This window comes from Bombus vosnesenskii, unplaced genomic scaffold, assembly GCF_011952255.1.
Source record: "Bombus vosnesenskii isolate JDL3184/JDL3185 unplaced genomic scaffold, Bvos_JDL3184-5_v1.1 scf7180000014621, whole genome shotgun sequence".
Taxonomy (NCBI): domain Eukaryota; kingdom Metazoa; phylum Arthropoda; class Insecta; order Hymenoptera; family Apidae; genus Bombus; species Bombus vosnesenskii.
This window is the reverse complement of record NW_022883555.1, coordinates 204,782-225,987: the sequence shown is the minus strand read 5'-3', so window position 1 is coordinate 225,987 and position 21,206 is coordinate 204,782. Positions and strand designations below refer to the sequence as shown.

General features: G+C 35.7%; 1 protein-coding gene across 1 annotated transcript; it reads right to left on the bottom strand.

The window, feature by feature from the left end:
- Positions 1-57: 57 nt before the first annotated feature.
- LOC117240366 lies at positions 58-12,197 on the bottom strand. The gene is made up of 9 exons (XM_033506376.1): positions 11,840-12,197; positions 11,366-11,550; positions 9,800-9,984; positions 7,797-8,186; positions 4,009-4,176; positions 2,738-2,964; positions 1,943-2,145; positions 1,597-1,862; positions 58-1,164 (listed from the first exon to the last, which is right to left on the bottom strand). Exons 1-9 carry the CDS (start codon positions 11,988-11,990, stop codon positions 516-518), a joined length of 2,424 nt encoding a protein of 807 aa, XP_033362267.1. The 5' UTR covers positions 11,991-12,197; the 3' UTR covers positions 58-515.
- Between the last annotated feature and the right edge of the window lie 9,009 nt (positions 12,198-21,206).

Genomic DNA, 21,206 nt, shown 5'->3' with positions numbered 1-21,206 from the left:
TAATATAAACATTTTCTTCTAACGTCATTCAGTGTTTTTTACCAAACAAACAAATTATTAACATTAGAAGTAAATGATAATTTATGACTCAATTAGATTGCAATAAGAAATTATATTGCACATACATACAGAATATGCAGAATAATCAATATTTCTTTTACCTAGCTTAAAGGACACAGCAGAAAAAACACTTATGCGAAACCAACATTAAATATTTAGTTTCCAGATTAACCTATGTTTTGAAACGTTGTACAAATACTACCTTAAGAATGTCTACAAAGAAGCAATAGTATATCGACTATCCAGATAATTCTACGTTCTTGCCAAAACAACTCGCCTCTTCGTCGACAATTTCAGCCGCACAGAAGCCATTTAAATACTGATCAAGCGCATTAAAGTTACACGGTTGATTTCGAACAGAAACGAGGCCCTAATATATTGATACTAAAATTATGAAACTTTCAAGAAAGGGGTTAAATTCTCGTGAATTCCTTGACACATAACATCCTTCCTTATCATTGATGAAAAGGAAAGACCGTGTTATCCTTAGATCTACTCTTCTGACTTCTATCAAGCCTCGTTCTTGGCAATCCCGAAAACGGGCTCCAATTCGTACGCTTGAAACTGCTACGCCTTCTCCAGTTGAAAAATTTCGGCTCGAAACGAGGTCGATTGATGTCTTCATCCGAACGCACATAGCGTTCCTGGTTATAATTCCTTTGTGTAATTTGTTCTCGCGACTCTTGCGTGGAATCGGAAGGATTCGCTGCTACGCATTCGTTGTTTATCGTTAAATTCGATCGCGAATCACGATCGAGAGAAAAATCATTTCGACGATCGTCGCGGAAATGCAAATGCGATAAATGAGGGAAATGAGAGAAACGAGGTAAATGTGGCAAATGTGGCAAGTGAGAGGGCATTAGGCGATGTTGACGCATTCCATGAACGATCGTTTCCTTCATTTGTCGTCTCTTGTGCCAAAGTCTCTCGACGATCCCGATAGAAACGGCCGATACGCCTCCAGCGATCAAGATGAAGAAAGCGGAATAAACATCGGCCAGCCTGGCACTGTGAAATGTGGTCGGCGATTTGCATCGAGGCATCTCTGGCAGCATTTGTTCTGTTATCCTGTTCAGAACGCCTCGTTCTCGTATTTTCAAAATGCTGAAAAACATATTTGATTGATTAATGTTTCCATTGACCGAGAAGCTCTATGTGAAATTCATTTATCAATTCTTTCGTTCTTTTCTTTCTTCTTTCTGAACATGAGAAACATGAGACATGAGAATGTTGACGATAAGTAAAATACAATTATGGGGCTTGATGGAAGAGTGGCGTATAAGATATTTTAAAATCACCACTTCCATTTATTTGGTCGTGACATGCTCTTCATCGAAGCAGACGAGATTTCTCAATTTAGGTTCTTCTAGCTTCACCGACGGTTTATCCAACTTTGATATTTCTTATTCGTACTTTTCCTCCGAGCCCCTCGATTTTAAGAAAGAATAGAAAATAAATAAAATATAAGTCTAAGTCTAACGATTCTCATTCTCCCTCTAAAATTCAAATACGATATCCTTTTAATATTTCACGTACTTTAAATTAATAATTTTTTTATAAGGACAAGAATTAGCCATTGGTAGAGCCACTATTGTGAATGTTTGTGGAAGAGGCAATTCTTTTAGAGTACATCGTTCTTGAATCAGTGTGGACCTGAGGGCGCGTCGTGCGAGAGTTGCACTTACGAAGAAGCCATAATGGCCTTTCACGGCCTTTGTAAGACCAGAAGTAGTGTCCAATTTAGATTCCCGATTGTTATACGCTCTTATATACAACTGTCGAAGATTACTATCATTCACGTTCTGTGAAACAAAGAGGAGAATATCTCGATGGTGAAAAATTTGATATATTACATTTTTATTTGTTCTTTTAATAAACTTACTCTAATGTATTCATCATCGGTGATGCTGTATCCCAATTTGAAATTGTTCGACAAAATATCGGTAATAGATTTGATACCACTAGCCTGCACCGATAAGATCGAAGTGATGAAACCAGCATAAGCATTGTACGTTACTAAGGCGAACATTAGACTGAATAATAATATTGTCTTTCCTGATGGATTTCGTGGTGTCCATGGAGTACCTGCAATTGGAATTCGTTAAATTCACGAAAAATTAATTAAAATGAATCGATTCTTAAGAATGAAACAATCATTGAGACGACAAACGTTACGACGTCTTACTTTATCCCTTCTTTCTTCCTACAAACTTGTAGCTTACGTGATTATATGAACATTCAAAAACATGTCACTGTAGAAGTCAGAGAACTATCTGTACGGATTAGCTTTCAACTAGTGTGTTCCGAGTCAAATGACTTGCAAGCATAACAATATTTGTAACAGTTTTTATTCTTTTCGTTTTATTCTTTGATAACCTTCTAAGATATCCTTTAATAATTAATTCTCTATTTATTCTTATCAACGAATTCATCCATGCAAAACAATTTGTAGGACAACAAACGAAATTCTCCATAATATATGTATTATACAATAACTTGCAGATACGCAAAAAGAAATTTGAATACTCGACTAACAAATATGAAAATTTAGTGGGATCACCGCTCGTCACTATGTATGCGTGTAAACGTGTTAGTAAAAATTGTTAACTAAACATTGATAAATTACTCTTTTAAGAAATTCCTGATTGCCCTTTTGAAGAAATTCAAGGGATATAACCTTGCATGCACATTATGCTGATGCACCAAAGCGCAGCCTCCCCTATTCCAACGCGTTTAGCTTCTTCATTGTGTAAAACAGTTTTCGCTGCGTAAATGATCAACCCCATCGCTACTAGTATGGCGAAATAAGTAGATGCGACACAACTCAGTAAACAGTTATTAAACGGTTGGCGAAATATGTCCCTCATGGTACCAGTTTCCAGTGGATGATAGTAAACATTCCTCCTGTGTAAAAATATTCATCGTACAGAGCATAGGTCATTCGCCTGATCAACAATATATTTCATTATACAGCTTGCCCCATAGGTTTCCATATAAAATCTTGTTTACGTGTTCTATGGACAAAAACAAGATAGAACTGATAAATATCTCACTTAAAATTCACTAGAAAAATATGAAGCATAAACGGAGGTTTATTTTCTTTACATTAATTAGTTTCTGTGAATATTTACAAGAGACGAAGAAACTAACGTTTTTATTAATTAGACGGGTAGTTCATCGTAAGATAATGGACAAAATAAAAGTGGTAAACAGATAATAACTTTTAACTTGAAGAAAACGAAACAAGCTAATATTACAGATCAAACTACATGCGATGTTATACATTGCTAAACATAAATTTATCAGCCAATCACAGTGCATTAGTTTTTTGCATTATATAATCGCGCGATCCATTCTCATCTTTCTTGAAATTATGTACATAATATGAATGAATGGTACGGTTTCGTTTATTTTTCATTTGAAGAAATATATTGAATAAATTACATTTTTACTAAAATTCTTGGTATCTAATAATAGGCGACCAAAGGTGAAGTGACTTTAAATTTTTTCGCTTGATACATCAGCAACTAAAGCAACTTTAAATTTATCAAGCAGAATTCACCAAGTTGTTTATGTAGATGCTCGCATATATTGTTACATTTGGTTATTGTTCGAAGTGTTGTCCCACCTTTCTTCCTATAATATCGATATACTATATACCGTAGTATCAATTTATTCGACAAATCAAAGATTAATTCAGCAACTTATATTGACACATAAATTATATTATAATAAAACCTTCCTTTTAACATTTCCCTCGAATTATATATTTTTGTTGCTGCTTTATAACAAAACTTTCAAGAACCTTCGTCCATATCAAGCTTTCGTACTTTTAATAGTAAAAGGCTACAGCAAAATTTATAAACCTAGGAGACACCCTGTACGTTCTCGAAAAATCTGTTGGTCACTGTTATCGGATGATTTAGATATTATGATATATTTTCTCACATGTAACGAATTAGGGGATGACTAAACGACATTTCAGCTTGTCGTTCTTTATTGACGGTAATATATCCTAAACCAATGTCCACATAACCAGTGACGACATCTCCGAGGAGGTTATTCCACACTTTATTATTCAAAGTACCCAACTTCTCGTGTGGCACCAGCTCTATGCTGAAAATATGACATTTTATTAGTTATTTATCTATTTCATTTTAATCGCAAAATGATAAAAAATAAACTCTAAAAATATTGCAGGCTATGTTAAAAAATTATTCATCTGAATTTTTTGCCCGGATTGCGAAAAAAACAACAAAAAAACTGCGAAGGAGTTATTTTCCTGATACGATTTCATACATATTTATATAGCGACTTGTCAATATTCCACGTGTTTGCTTCTGCGTCAGAATTATACTTATTTTGGCATTAGAATATGAATTGAATGAACAATAAAGACATTGTTGAACGTTTATGTATCTTTCATAAATTAATGACTTATCCTTCCCCAACTTTTATAATCCAGTCATTCACCCCAAACTTTTCGCTGTGCCAAACGCCGGCTCAATCCAAGTGGTAACTATAACTTCGTAGTATGTTTCGTATATTTAATATTTATCTGTATATTTAAAAAATTGTGCGTGTAGCATAAAATTAGAGGGGCAAATTCTAGAAATGTTATCTACATTATTTCAACCTTTTTTTATATGTACAATACAATTATATGTACACATTACATGTTGATTGATATACAGGGTGGTTGGTAACTGGTGGTACAAGCGGGAAGGGGGCGATTCTACGCGAAAAAGGAAGTCGAAAATATAAAATTCCAATTTTAAAAAATTTTTTTTTTTATTTTTCCATCGAGATAACGATCTACAGTGAGACCCGTTATAACGAGACGCGATAAAGTGCACGCGTACCGAGCAAAAATTCAAAGTCGATTTTTTCGAAAACAAACCCACAAACGAAAAATGTTTATTCTATATTTTCGACTTCTTTTTTCGCGTAGAATCACCCCCTTTTCGCTTGTACCACCAGTTACCAACCACCCTGTATATCTATGTATTCTTCGTGTGATAGAATTTGAAACAAGTATTATGTCCTAAGATTGTATACAGGCAATGCTTGGCAGACCCATGAGGCGTCTACTGTAAAATAAATTGCTATATTGTTAGTCTTGCCTTCTTTTTTCGTATATGGTTTGTTTTTACCGGTAACTTAGACTCCTTCTTTCTTCGTTTCTACCTTCTACAATCGCCACAAGCTCTCCCAGAATTTCGAGTCGCGTCTTAGAACATAACACAAGAAATATATAAATCCTCATTTGCTCGTTACGAGAATGATATCGTGCGTGGTTCACATTGGTCGTGAGCAATGAACTCGCCCTACCGTATCCTATTCGCATGAAAAACAAAGAAAACAAATACAAGAGCAGTGTCTTACATTTTTCCTTGTCTTTGATATGACAGATTTTACGAAACAAAAATTCAAATATCTACTAAACTAATGGTTTTTCGACATAAGTAGGTTAATAACTTTTTACAGAAGATACCAAGATGGATCGATTAACATATTAAAAAATATATAAACATATTAAGAAAATTAAGACCGATATTTACAGATCCTCTACGTTTCTATCTACGCGAAATCTATTAACATCAAGTTATATCATTTTCGAAACCATTTAATTTTTAATCGAAATATTTTCTGGTGAATGAAGATTGCTTGCATTGTATATCCATGATTTGCAAGTCAGCCTGCATATATAAACATAAAATATTTAATGTTAAGGAACAAATCCGATAAATTCTATCAACACTTATAAATTACATTGCTGTTCATAGTCCAATTAATAACTGCTTTGCACTTTGCAGAAAAAGAGTAATCGATATGAAGAACTGCGGGAACGTAACGATAAATTACGAGAATAACTGATGGATCGTTAAAAATAATTAAAAATTGTCTAAAACTTGAAATAGAAAATTACAACAAAAACGACCGATCAAGACGCGTGTCACTATTTTCGTCAAATATAAACCATGCCGTTTTCGGAGAGACATAAAAAGCTATAGACCTCTGCTTTAAAATTATGAATCACTTAACTCGAAATGTGGCTAATCTCGCAAAGAAAGAAACCGCAAAACTCCGCTAAGTTGAAATATCAGAAATGTTCGCAGAAACCAATATTAAAAAAGCGTTATATTAATTTATAGAAACACCGAGATTTGCCAAAAAAAAAAAAAAATTGAACGAGAAATTAAAAATTACAACGGAATAACAATTTTCATATGATCAACGGGAAAATCGATAACCAGAGCAGGACGGAATAAAAAGGGCTGAAATCATGCATGCTCGTTAACAAAATAACAATATCAAAACTTCAGTGCCATTTTCATCTGTCATATCGTGATAACGGTTACACGAACGTTGAGAAACTGGACGTTGGATTTTGTACACTGTAACATACGACTTTATCGTCGTCATCGTATGACTATTTTCAATGCAGACGTCTTTACACTTTACGTATTGATGTATTTCTGCGGATCCAAGTGTGTAAAAAATGATTTCAATAATCCGGTAAATTACTTATTATTTAAATCATAATTAATTATCATTTTCAGAGAAAATTTATGAACGTTTAACTCGCATTTGTCTTTTCAATTGATATTATAATGTATCATGTGTTATGATGTATAGTGTATCGTGTTATGATGTAACCGATAGATATTTGATATATACATATATACATAAAATTGCATAATTTGTTAGATTTATGGACGATACTATTTAACACGCAGTTAGAAATTTTAAAAGGCCTTGTGCCGCGGTCAATGAATCTATTAGTAGATTTCGATGAAGTCATGATCTATTCGAAGAATGATATTCGTTAGGTTTAATTACGGAAAAATATTAAGTTACTAAATTATTAAGTTTAATTACGGAGAAATATTTAATTAACATCGATCCAGAGGTTGATTTATGCGAATGCAGAAATTAGAATTCAATTACAATTATATAAAAATATAAATAAAACTGTAATATAATATAATATATGTAAGACAGATTCAAAAGGAAAAGCTCTATTAAAGAGGAAATGCGAAGTACGTAAGTAAATACAAAAGTAACAAAGTGCATGATTCACTTAGAAAATTAGTCATTCAAGATACGACTTAATATTCATCAGAGGAAAATATTAACGATTTATCTGGCTCATAAATAATTCACTGTTAACGCACAAAACTGCGCAAATTAAACGAAAAGTCATTTTATCGATATCAATTGAGTTCTATGATTTAATGATTCCCACCTCTTTTAAACTATCATACGTTACCACATTTGAAGTACGGTACTATGTTGCATGATTAATACTAACAAATTTTATATACACCTAAATACATTATATTGTATATAAATGATCATATTCGATCAATTAATTCGACCGATTAATTACGATAAAAACAATTAGGCAAATATAACAGTATTTTTATCTCGAGAAAAGTCAATATCAATTTTATCAAAAAAGTCTGGACATATATTTAATGGAAATCCATAATCTATAGCTTCCACAGTACTCTAAACTATCCCCTTGACATTCAAAATTTATCTACTGTATAACTACGAATACATATCTTCCATTGAATTCCCAAATATTGTTCTTTATCGGATCCATTGCCACTCTGTAACTTATCCCTCGCCTACAATCCATATACAAATTCAACGATCTAAAGAAAATTTGCATGCTTGTAGCCATTGCGAACCGTTTCGTCAACTCATATATTATCTTATTCTAATACCTGGCGTTCACGCTGCTAGCAACGAATTTGGCGAAATCGAGAAAAGGTGCGATGTCGTTCGTCTCCTCCTCGTTTACATCCATTTGCCCATCAATGGTTCCATTGAGAACGCCAAAGATGATCGGTTGCCCTTTGAACTCGTTTCTCAATTTCACGCTAATTGGATTATTCAATGACCACGAGTCCAAATACCAAGATCCAAGGAAATTTGTCACTAGACTGGTATTGTCCGAATATCGGATTTTATATACGTGGACGAAGTGGTAGAGCACTGTTTTATTCTCGAGTACCGCGTAATTTAAATTAAGGGACGCGTTCTCGTCGAACCGTTTGACCGGTGGCTCCCTGAACTTGAAGCTTGTCCCGTAGCGTTGCAGAGATACGCACGTTCTAAAAGACACGATAGAAACATGGAGAAGATAATAGCAAAGATCGGTTAATTGTAATTATATATGAATGAATGACGAGCAACGAAAACGAATACAACTTGAATTCTAAAAGTTTGTATCCTCGTTCTCGATGGTAATTAATTATTCATTACGTTGATGAATGGTAACGATAAAATTACCATTGAAAATGGAGAAATTAGGTTTTAAATTAAATAGAATTATGAGCATGGACTTTAAAATTTTGATAAGCATGATGTGACAGTTTAGAATTAAAACTGACTGAAGAGAGTTGATACAAGTCCATATTTATGGTATATTCGCGAAATATCAGGGGTCACACCATAATTACCACGTGCGTTACGAAAAATAGTACTTTCGTCCATCTTGCGAGGACTAGCGCTCCGATAGCACGTTATGCTTTCTTGCAATAAAATATAGCATATTTCGAAACTTTTCTGCGAAAAATAGCACGGTTTGCCTTTAATCGCGAAAAACATGGATTATCTAGGATTCTACTGCAAAAACGAAAGTATAAAGGCTTCTTTATTTTTTATATTATATATATTTTATTATACAAATAAATGTGCCTAATGATACAAGTGCATCATGAGTAAAAAAGCATAAATTGGTATAAACTAATTTATTCAACTAACAATATCATTATGAAGTTGAATATATCTTCCATTTAGACACCATCGCCAACAAATCTTCTTTTAGGTAATTGAATTATGATAATTTATCAGACGTGTATCAGTAATTTATCAGACGATAATTCAATTTTAGTATCGCATCCACTTTGCCGTGTATTTTAATTTCTTCTCACAATGTAGTTTAATACGAGTATACGTGGGATCATCGAAATTTTCAAAACTGAATAAACCAGTAATAAACGATAATGAAGACAACTGGTAGCCACAGAAGATGAACGTGAGTTGTTTGGAAACTACAATGCAATATCCTACTGTTCACGAAATAAATGAAACGTGTTACTTTCCGCTGAAGCGTTTGAGACAAACTACTACTCGTGATGAAACGCGAATCATGTTTGTTATCGTCATATGCTCGAAACGTGTTTATTATCGGCAGGAACATTGAACGGCGTTTCTTCTCGTGATAGATTGACTTACTCTTCGTATGGCAAGTAAGACGTAATACTTTTCGTAACGCACGTCGATTTAGCGTAACCATAATTTAACAATATCCACGATAATCTTCGCATTTGTGTTCTCTCGAATTCCATCCAAGGCTAAGGATAGCGATAAAGAGAAATTTACCAGCGAACTTTGAGTTTTGCATAAACGACACAATAAATCTTAAATGATTCGTTTCGAGCGTTAAATTCTCGATAAGAGAGTCACAATGTTCGAAAATCTTTCAATACTTAACGATGTATAGGTATAATCTATACGGTGGACTAGTTGTTTTCGATTATTCATATTTTTAGATTTATCTTAACAAGTCTGCTCCACTTTTTTCCGAATTTTTTTCTCCGTCGTTTAAATTATCTCGGAACCATGAGAACGTGACATGAACGTGACATTTACCACGTTCCTTATTCAGACGATCGATAATCAATGAACATGCTAGATGCATTGTTCGACGAATATAATCTACCTGTTCCAGTACGTTCGAGACATTTTCTGAATCACTTCGTACGTCGACGAAGGCGTTGCAACGATCACGTCACTATCGATACCGATATTCAAGTGTCGAAGTACGGTATCGATCGTCGCATCCGTGTTTCTCATGGTTATCATCAGCCAAGACACGTAATAATTAAACTGAAATTTCTGCGACGCCTGCAATGAAATTTTCATTAAGAATAGTTAATTACCGAGCTTGAAGCAAGACGGCCGACTTATGAGAGAGAAAGAACAACTTGGAGCAATAATAATTACGAAATTAAACCAATGATATTTTTCATACTTTATCATGTGACTTTACTCCAACTGCAGCTAATTGCAAATGATATTGTCATGCGATACCATATCTCTTGTCTGATAATAAATGTAGCAATTATTGTGAAAGATACAGGATAATTTTACACGAAACGGTAATTAGTTATTCAGGAAACCATAACATAACCGATGTATTATGCGTCAGATATGTAGATTAATTAACTAACATGTAGTATGTCGAGTGAGTAATAGGGAAAGATCGTGGTACCGAATAAACGAATGAATAAAATCGAAGACAAGTAGATATTATTAAGCTATTGATATGTCTTCCTTCCTATCAAATGCTTCTTGTGTGCAGATCATAAATTTTTAATTATCCAATAGCTAAATACATTTTTCTATCTATTTAACTAATTGATTGTTTATAACCGCATGGACCACTACAATGAATTATTCACTATTCGTCCGCAAAATCGATTAAGTATTATGTCTTTGCTATAAATATTTCTTGTCGTTTAAACACTTTATTACCGTATGCGTGCAAAATATTTTCATGAATATCTCGGAAACTGATGTCGAGCGCCCATTACATGCATAAACGAAATTTATCGAAATTCTGACCCTGACGACCTATTCGAAGATCATTGAAATCGGTGAAACGTGCTCCTTTCGATATACGAAACATTTCTAGCAATAAAAATGCGCTGCTATAGCAGAGAACTAATCGCATTTCGGTGAATGTTGAATAGTTAAAAAGTTATTTAAGAAAAGAAACGTGTTCCAACATCATCATACGAGTCTATGCAGTCTGTCACTGTGTGACCGAAGCGTCCTGTTTTGCGACCAAGTTTTTCAGGACAGAAAAAAATAAAAAAAAAAAAATACATAAAAAAAGCTCCGCTCCCCAGAGACTTAAACCCAAAAACTGCATCATACAACGAAAAATGTAAAGCGCCGACACATAACACAGCATGGCTACGTCGTACTTTGCCTAACATACCATTACAAAAATTCATGTTTATTGCGAATAATGTACTTAAAATCTGTATTTTCTGGACTCAATAAACTCCTTTGTAAACAAAAAGTCTATCACTGTGTAGATACCGTACAGAGGCATCTCCGATAAAGGCAAATGAGAGTTTATCTATTTTTCTTGACGAAAATTCAAAGACAGTTTCCTTCACAGGAATATGAAACTGGCTCTTAAAGTACGTGACGTGCCGTAGCGAATGTGTTAAAAAGTACATTCCATATAACGTGTTACGACGTAGCCTCTCCTCACCACATGAAGAATATTATCAGGGGAAGTGAGATTAAGCCCATCCAGTAGAACGATCGATCCGATTCGATGCTTCTGGATCACTAGGACGTCAGGTATGTTCGGGTTGGCAGCCGATTGAATCGACACGGCGATTCCCTCGTCGGAGAGACACGCGATCAAAGGTCTTGTGTAAGTAAAGACGCAATCTAAAATAAAAGGAAAACGCGTAAAGTAGGAAATACTACGTCGAAGCGAGGAAATAGGGAAATTGAATAATATTACGAAGGTCGCGCTTTTGCGACCTCCGTTTAATCGCCAGGAACGTTATGTTATAAATTCTTGAAAACATTTGGAAACGAGAAGAGTCGCTATACGTGATTAATACAGATCTGTAAGATCTAATTAATCTAAGTAATACATTGCGAGAGAAACATACGATAAGTGTCTTTTTATTTGAGGCCGGAGAAAAGTACACAAAGATTTGATCGTACTCACCAAAAGAAGTTAAATCCTGGAATAGTACTACTTGGTCCCAATCTTTCCATTTAGCAAATTCCAAGATCAATTGCAATATCAACGGCGAGGGTAAGATGCAAGTGCTCGTGACCATGTGTAACGTCGCCGCCAGGAAAAGTTCTACTTTCATTTTTGTATAAAGTTCGAAGGGAAATAGAACTATGGATAAGTTTTAAAGAATCTTCTTTATTTCTATCGAGCTATGGATCTCGTACGAGACTCTTTAATTGTGAATAATTATAAGAATCGACGGTGCTGTTTCCATTGACGTTGATTAATCTACTGAAGAAACTCGTGGAAATAATACAACAACATTTCCCTCTTGAAATATGGAGATACGTAATTACAACTATTCGTCTAATAAGAAAATTCAATTTTTTATTAGGGATGTATACTCGTTTGATAGAAAAATCTTTAAAACATTTCACATAAGATACCTTTCAGGAGAGTTAAAATCACTAGAAACGACCTCGGTCGTTGCAATCGAACGTCAGCAAGTAGCACTTTTACGCGTCAAACGAGACTTCGAATTATCATAGATAAATAAATTCCTGTCTTAATGATATTTTCATTCGTTTATTCACTTCATTCGATGCATTAATTTGCTCTAGAAAGATGTTACGTAAGATAAAAAAGCGGCTACTTGCATTAAGTCCATCGATACCTGTACGAAACACGAAACGCCCCAGACAGCGATCGAATGTAGACTGAGAATCATCTCAACGCAGTCCTCTCGTCCTTACCTTCAACGCATGCGGTAAAAATTACCTTCCATATAGAGATCGAGAAAACGTTCTGTTTTTTACATCACTTCGAGCGTATTAATTAAATGGATGGTGTCCCGTATCGTTGTTAGACATCGCCCCCCGGGGAAACGAAAGACGGTCGAAGATTACAATCGAAGTGAAAATTATGTTGGAAACGTAACGCTCCACTTTCTTCGATATAACACGAATTTTAAAGAATTCTAGACAATTTTGAAGTTTGCTCGAGGAAAGGATGCCTTCAGACAGTCACTTTTGAATACGAGGCACTACGTTTGAAGGAAGAATTTCCCATAATTTAACGAACCATGCACTTTTCTCTAAGAGCCACATCGAATATAAAGTTGTAAATGGCTTCCATTCCGATTTTCACCTCTGTAATCGTCTTCAACCGTATCAGAATCGAATTTTCCTTGAGCTGTGAAAAGATCTTCGTTTTTTCCCTTGTATTGTTTTAAAAAGGAAACAGTTAAAATATTATTTTTATCCATCTTGTCGAGTTATATAAGTTCAATTCGATAAGGTTTGTGTTAGGTTTTCTGATTAAATTTGACGGATTCTAAACAAAGTTTGTTGAAAACGAAAGTATGTGTGGCTGTTTATAAAGATTACAAAATGATTTCCTGAGGAAGAAGATGGTAATAAAGGAATCGGGTTACCGTGTTTGAAAAAATCAGCACGGCAGGTGTATTATTGACGTTTGTACTGAAAACCCGTGAACGAAGACAATGATGCGTCGATAATAGTATTTACCCCACGATGACAGCAAATCGATAGAATTGATGGTATCGATTCGACCGATGAAAAGAATCGGTGCGTCCCATAAACGTTTATTTATAAAGCTTGTTCGTGAACTGCATCAATAAGAAAGATTGAAAGTTCATTTGCGAAATTTTAAAAAACTTTCCTAAACTTTCCTAGTTCATAATATTCCTACGATCGATATTCTATTAAACGTAGTTATTAAATCGCAGATATTTATACCTTTAAGGGGAAATGTAGAAAAATATTGAAAATAAAGTATTTGTTATTATATTTAAAGGGCGAAGCAAATTTTTATATTAAGACTTCATTTTCTTTTTCATCGTGTTGACATACATATGTAGTAATTATCTCCAATGAAATTATATTACACAATTTCATAATCAGTCTGAATGATTTTCCTTATCTTCAGAAAACTTCAGCTTCAGTTTGCGATTCGACGAGACAACAATTTATATTATAAATCTTTCCAAGTATATTCACTTTCTATCGTTTAATTAACTTCTCTTCATTCTAGATTGCTAATGATTGGTCGTTTTTATAATGCTCGTATTTATTCAAACTAGAAGCTGTTAGGCATATATCACACTTTACGATTAGGGTAATTCGCATTTCCTCTATCTTATTACTTATGCGTCTTTAATGTGATGCGAAATTGTTTTCAATAACGATTACGTGAATTGCAAATTTACTGAACGAACCGTTCAGGTGACGCACTATAATTGTTGATGAAACAAGAATAAAAATCTTTTATGAAAAAATTTCATAAGTAACATTCAGTCTTCATATACAGGGTGGTAACTGGTGGTACAAGCGGAAAGGGGGTGATTCTACGCGAAAAAGGAAGTCGAAAATATAGAATAAAAATTCCTTTTTTTAATTTTTCCATCGAGACAACGATCTACAGTGAGTTCTATCAAGCCGGTATTCAAAGTCGATTTTCTTGAAAACAAAGTCTCAAACGAAAAATTTTTATTCTATATTTTCGACTTCTTTTTTTGCGTAGAATCACCAGTTACCAACCACCCTGTATATTTTAACTAAAAGGTTAATCATAAAAATTAATCGAATATATTATGTTGCAGTGTGTTTTACATTAATGTCGTGAAATTATTTCCAAAATTAAAGATTCCCTCTTTACATTTTTGTAAAGAATATGATTTAAATATATGGATATGAAATCATATCCGTTTGACGATGTGCAAATTTTTTAATTTTGTACATTTGAAGCTTCTATGGCATTGTAAACATAATAACTTGTACACACAAAAGGAAATCGTAATTATAATAAACAAATGATACATTGTCAACAACTAAAGGTTAAATATGAATTGAATAAAAATGAGAAACACTTCCCTCTAACAAGATATTGCTTTCATTGTAACTCTTTATAATTAGTAAGACAAATTCCATTAATAATAATAATATTTATTCCATTAAGTCTTTCCAACACATCTCCTACCACTTACACATTGCTACTGTACTGTACAGATTGCGATACAGAGTGCGGCCGAATAACATGTACAAGCAAGTATGAGACGATTCCTCACGAAAAAATGAAAAGATATAAAATAAAATTTTTTGCTCGCAGCTTAATTCTCGAGAGAATTGACTTTGGAAATTCTTTCGATATATGTGATTTATTTAGTTACTGACTAGGCAAAAGTTGACAATTGAAAGGAGGTTTATTCTACGTATGGAAATATGTAAAAAATACGCGAAAAATGTACAATAAAATTCTTTCGTGTAAGGCTTCATTTTCAGGGAAATACGGACATGACAAAAAATACTAATTCGAATTGAAATATCTATATCTGAAACTAAATATATGTAGTAACTGATGGATTCTTAGAGTAAGGACAAGTAATGATGGTAGGCTCATTGTCTATAGTTGGCTCGACGTTTCTTAGGCCCTTCTCCCCGATACTACACTCGGCCATCCTGCAGTAACATCTGCCCTCAGATGTTGTGTTCATTCTCGCCATCGTCGGATGCGTCATCTTCGGCGTTCAGGACCCAAGGCTTCATGAAATCGGCAGTCGTCGAGGTGTGCGCGGGTCCCTCATGCTCCCCTACTTTCTCCACAGTGTAGCGGTCATTCCGCATGGCTCGCACTACCCGGTACGGAACCAAAAATCTGCCCCCGAGTTTTAACCCTGAGGACTGTGTTCTCTTTATGGCGACAAGGTCCCCCCTTAGGTACTGCTTCGCACTCTTTCTTCTTTTCTTGTAATTTCGCAGATTCTCCTCTTGCTTACCTAATTTTCGTTCGGCTAGGATACAGTCAAGACAGTTGGATACCACGTGTTCGACCTTTTCGCGTAGCCCCTTGAACCAGAAGTCCTTCTTGACCATAGCTTCTGTTTTGGTGACCCCGAAATGCCCACGCTCGTGCGCTTGCCTGACTACTTGAATCTGCATCGCCTTCGGTACTACTATTAGCACATCGTCCTTACACTCCTTATACAAAATATTGTTTCTTATTAGATACCCATCGGCCTGACTGCACGTTGCGGCGTCCAAAATCCTACGGACTTCAGTGTCCTTGTTCTGTGCCCTTCTCGACCGTGCAATCAGCCCGTCTTCACTCTCCGTTACATACATAGTGCTCGGCAGGGAGTTCCCACTCAGAGCATCTACATGCTGCATACTTTTCCCCGGCCGATGATACACTTGATACTTAAACTCGCCCGGTAACAAGGCCCATCTAGCCACACGCACACACAAGTCTTTCTTTCTCATCGTCATGGCGAATGCTTGACAATCCGTAACAATAGTAAACGGCACACCTAACAGATATACCCTGAACCTTTTCAACGCTTTTACTATTGCTGGCACCTCTAGTTCGTAGCTGGTGTACTTCGCTTCCGCGGGAGTTGTTTTTCCACTGGCAAAGTAGACCGGATGGAATTTTCCGTCGTTTAGATCTAGTTGCATTAATATTGCTCCGTAACCTTCTGCGGACGCGTCCGTATGCAACTCGGTCTCTGCGCCTACTCTATAAAGTGTTAACACAGGCCCGCTGGTAAGCGCTGCTTTCAAGGTTTCGAAAGCTTCTGATTCCCGATCCCCGAACCTGAAGTCTATCTCCTTTTTCAACAGATCGGTTAAGGGTTTGGCAATCTTCGCGTAACCTCTAATGAATTTTCGGAAATATCCCGTAAGCCCCAAGAAACTCTGGACTTTTCTAACCGATGTTGGCTTGGGAAAGTTTGCAACGGCCTTGGTTTCATGAGCGGACGGCTTTATGGTGTTTCCCGAGACTATGTGTCCCAAATACTCGGTTTCCCTCTGCATAAAACGACATTTCTTCCAATTTATGACTAGCCCATACTGCCTAGTTGATTCTACGACCATTTGCAAGCGTTCCCATGCCTCCTCTAAATTCTTCGCAAGGATAATGATATCGTCCATGTACACGATGACAATACCCTTGTCCATCAGTTCTTTATAGATCTTCGTTGGCGTAACAAAAGAGGTATACTTCTGGCTATCTTTGTCTAGACTTACGTGAAAAAACCCATTTTTTAGATCTATCGTCTCAGCCAAACACTCGAAAAGAAAAAATATTGCTCAGCGGTTTTCCTAGACATCCAACAGGCATTCGACAAAGTATGGCATGAAGGGCTACTATACAAGCTTAAAAAGATCCTACCTCACCCCTACTACTCCATCCTAAAATCCTACCTAACCAATAGACAATTCATGGTTAAATGCCTAGACGCCACTTCCGCAACATTCCCAATAGAATCCGGCATACCTCAAGGTAGTGTCCTCGGTAGTGTCCTCCTACTGTACTCCATCTACACTGCCGACCTACCTATATCAAACGATATAACAATAGCGACATTTGCAGACGACACAGCGCTATTAGCTACCCACGCAGACCCGGTAATAACCTCATCCACTCTCCAGCGAAGTCTCGACTCCATGGAAAAGTGGTTTCATAAATGGGGCTTCAAAATTAACGAAAAGAAATCCTCACATGTAACCTTCACGCTCCGAAAACAAACCTGCCCCCAGGTCACCATCAACAATGCAACAGTTCCTAGTAGGGACTCAGTCCGATACCTGGGCATGACCCTGGACAGGAGACTAACGTGGAAGAAACACATCTCAGATAAAACGAAGCAACTAAAGGACAAACTAAAAAAACTCTATTGGCTCACGGGCCGACGCTCCAAACTAAACATACAGAATAAAATTACCCTCTACAAGACCGTAATAAAACCTGTCTGGACCTACGGAATCCAACTATGGGGAACAGCAAGTAACTCCAACATCGAAATACTACAACGCTTCCAATCGAAAACGCTAAGATCCTTAATAGACGCACCTTGGTATGTTACCAATGAAACCATCCATCGCGACCTCAAGATACCCACAGTCAAAGAAGAAATAGCAAAATATAGCGACAGATATAGCAAAAGAGTCAACAAACACCGAAACCCCCTAATCACTGGACTACTTGATACGACGGACCAGATTCGCAGGCTGAAGAGGCACTACCCGCTAGACCTAAACGCTAGATTCATTTAGTTATCCAAATTAAGCATATGCACTTACTTATAATACTTATAAATTATACCTATCTATAATAAGTATTAACTTATTGTAAATAAACAGCCATGTCACAGCGCCACGCCAGAAAAATTACTGAAAATTCTCAACGCGAGAATTGATTGTAATTTCAACAAATAAAAAAGATCTATCGTCGTAAAAAGCTGGGTGCCCTGCAACGCGTCTAAAACGTCTTCAATTAAAGGCAACGGAAAATGTGGACACTCAATGAGTTCGTTAAGCTCACGAAAATCGACGCAAACCCTGATGGAGCCATCTTTCTTTCGGACTACCACTATCGGACTCGCATACTCCGAGTCTGACGGTTTGATGACACCCTCGTTTGTCCACGCTCCCATCAGATCGTCCACCTCCTTTCTTTCCGACGGCGCCAGTCTTCGCGGTCTTCGTGCTACGGGTTTGTCGCTTTTCAGAACTATTTTTGCGGTTATCCCGACGTCTCGCTTCTTCTCCGGCCTATACCCTTTAATGATATCGCGAATGGCTTCACGGTAATGAGGTTCTCGTACATGCGACAAGTCTATCTCGTCGGTTTGTTCTATCGCGTTTACCTTCAGTACATCCGGCGCGTCCTCGTGACCGTCAGTCTGACCGTCGAGTCGTAAAAAGGTCACCTCGCCCCGTTTGACTCGCAACTCTACCTGGTCTAAGAAATCCGTACCTAACAGTAGGCTGTGTTTTGCCTCGATCGTCTTAACACTGGAGTTACCCGAACTCCGTCGTCTTTGCTATTGAGATTGCGATTTCCTGAGCCGTTAACGTCCAAACGGTCCCCAACCACGCTAATCTCATCGTCGTCGTCGTCTTCTTCTGAATCGTCGTCGTTGTCATCCTCCGAATCGTCCTACCAGCTCGCGTTTTCTGCCCGCTAGTCTCAGCCGTCGTCTTCTCAGTTCGTCTTTTAGCTCAGATGTTCGCATCTGAGCCACCTGCTCGTCGGTCAATACTGCTTCTCCTGTATCGTAGTCAGCCATTGTTTTCAGATATCACTTTCACGAATACAGTCACTTGAACACTTTACTTGTCACTTGGCACTCTAAATCCCGGAGGAGCCCCCAAAAATATGTAGTAACTGATGGATTCTTAGAGTAAGGACTCAAAGTTTAATGTATTTTAATAAGTGATATTCAACAACAAGAGGACCGATTATAATATCGTCGCACGTCGATTCACACTCTGTATCCGCTCAACTCACACTCTGCTTCTCAACTGATTCTCTGGTCGTTGTAGCATTCTTTTGTCTTTTGCTAGGCCCACCGCACACGTGTTTCGCGGATGTTCGTAGCCAGGGTCACGTAGGCCTTTTCGGCGAAGCTATTTATTTGAAGGACCCGATAACGCATTGATGGAGCCGACAGCGCCTCGGCTCTCGCGACATTATAGTTGGCTCGACGTTTCTTAGGCCCTTCTCCCCGATACTACATATAGTATACAAGATTAGAATTAAACATGAGATATATAGCTGTACTATAAATTCTGTTTTTATTTCAACAAAAAATTTGTATTTCATTCCGCGGTGAAATGAATCAATATGTAATTATTATTAATTTTGTTATTGACTATGTTTTTAGTATTACTGCAATACCTATACCTCTTTATCTACATGCTTTTAATAATTACAAAAATGATAGATTTATTTTTTCGTTGTTGTACAAACATATTATACTATTACATAAAATTCACCATCGTTATTATGTAATTTTTCTAAACTATTCCAAATAGCTCTTCCTATATTTCCCCTTCCCAGCTATTCAACCCTTCGATGACTCAAGTTCGACATAAAAGACGACTCGTGACAAAACTTATTACAATCACTTGCTTAAAATGATTCAACATATTTCCATTCGTATTACGTTAAAGACATGCACAATTCCACGAAGATATCTGAATAAGAATTTATGGCTCCGCTTCGTGAAATGTTATGTGATTCGCGTGATCATGCATTGAACTTTGAATTTCAAATTAGATTCACTATGTAAATCTAAGAAAAATTAAGTAAGAAGCAAATGTTTACTGTGATTTTATTTCTCGCTTTAAGCATAAGATGTGAATTTATAAAAATATTATAAATGTATTATATTATAAATATTATGCAATCCCAATTATTCATAGTTTGTATAAGGGAAGAACATATATATGTGTATTTATAATCTAATTGCATTTAGTTACATCCTAAATTCATTCTGAATCATTATAAAACAATTGAAACTATTACATATTATTAAGTATATTTCTTAAAAACTGTCGATAATTTTGTATTTTTTAAGAATATGCGCAAGATATTTATTTACAGGTAAACAAAACATATTCGGTTAATTCATAAGTATATATTCTGTTATACGTCATAAAAAGGGCAAGTTAACCGACTGAAGGTAACGATTCTTCACAAATGAATTATTGCAAATGTTTGTAAATACTAGATTCATCTTTTTACGAGTAAGTATTCAGAGTGCTAACTAATAGAGACCGAAATATTTAAATCAATATTATGAATATTAAAGCTATATCGAAGATGATTAATATTAAAAATGTAAATAAATTACCACTACATAATGCCAATGATAATCGCTATTAAGTAAGCTTACTATTACAGCGAGTAACATGACCTTAATAATAGTGTTAAAGAAATATTTTTATACTCTAACTTCTTACAATATAAAGGAGATTATATAGGAAATAAAATAGCTAGAAGGTTACTATAATTGAGTACTTAATGTTATCGAAATGTATTTAACATATTATTCCATTTATCTGTTCCCAAATTTTTAAATGAGAAATAGTAGCAATGGTACAAAATAAGAAGATATTTTTTCTAGACAATACAAAGGACTTACGTATGTTTTAATTTTCTTTATTTACGCGTTCAGGATCATCAGCGTATCTATAAAAGAAATCTATAAAAGAATCTAAAGAAAGAAATGGAACGTTTTGGACAAAGCCTTTAAATCTCATAACTTAACCGAAACCAAAAGACAAAAAAGGTTCGTACAAAAATATGTTTTATTTTCATTAACACAGAAGGATATGTACATATATTGAATATTGCGTAAAGAATTATGTACATTTGTATTTTCTTTGATATAGGTACATATATATATATATATATATATATATATATAGAATCACGCATACTTACGCATTTGCCGGTAAGATCACAGGATAAACGCGGGGAGGCGCCACTAGTTCTTTCGTCTAACGTTGAGCGCGCTTGTGCTTGTGTTTGTCGGCTATTTAGCTCT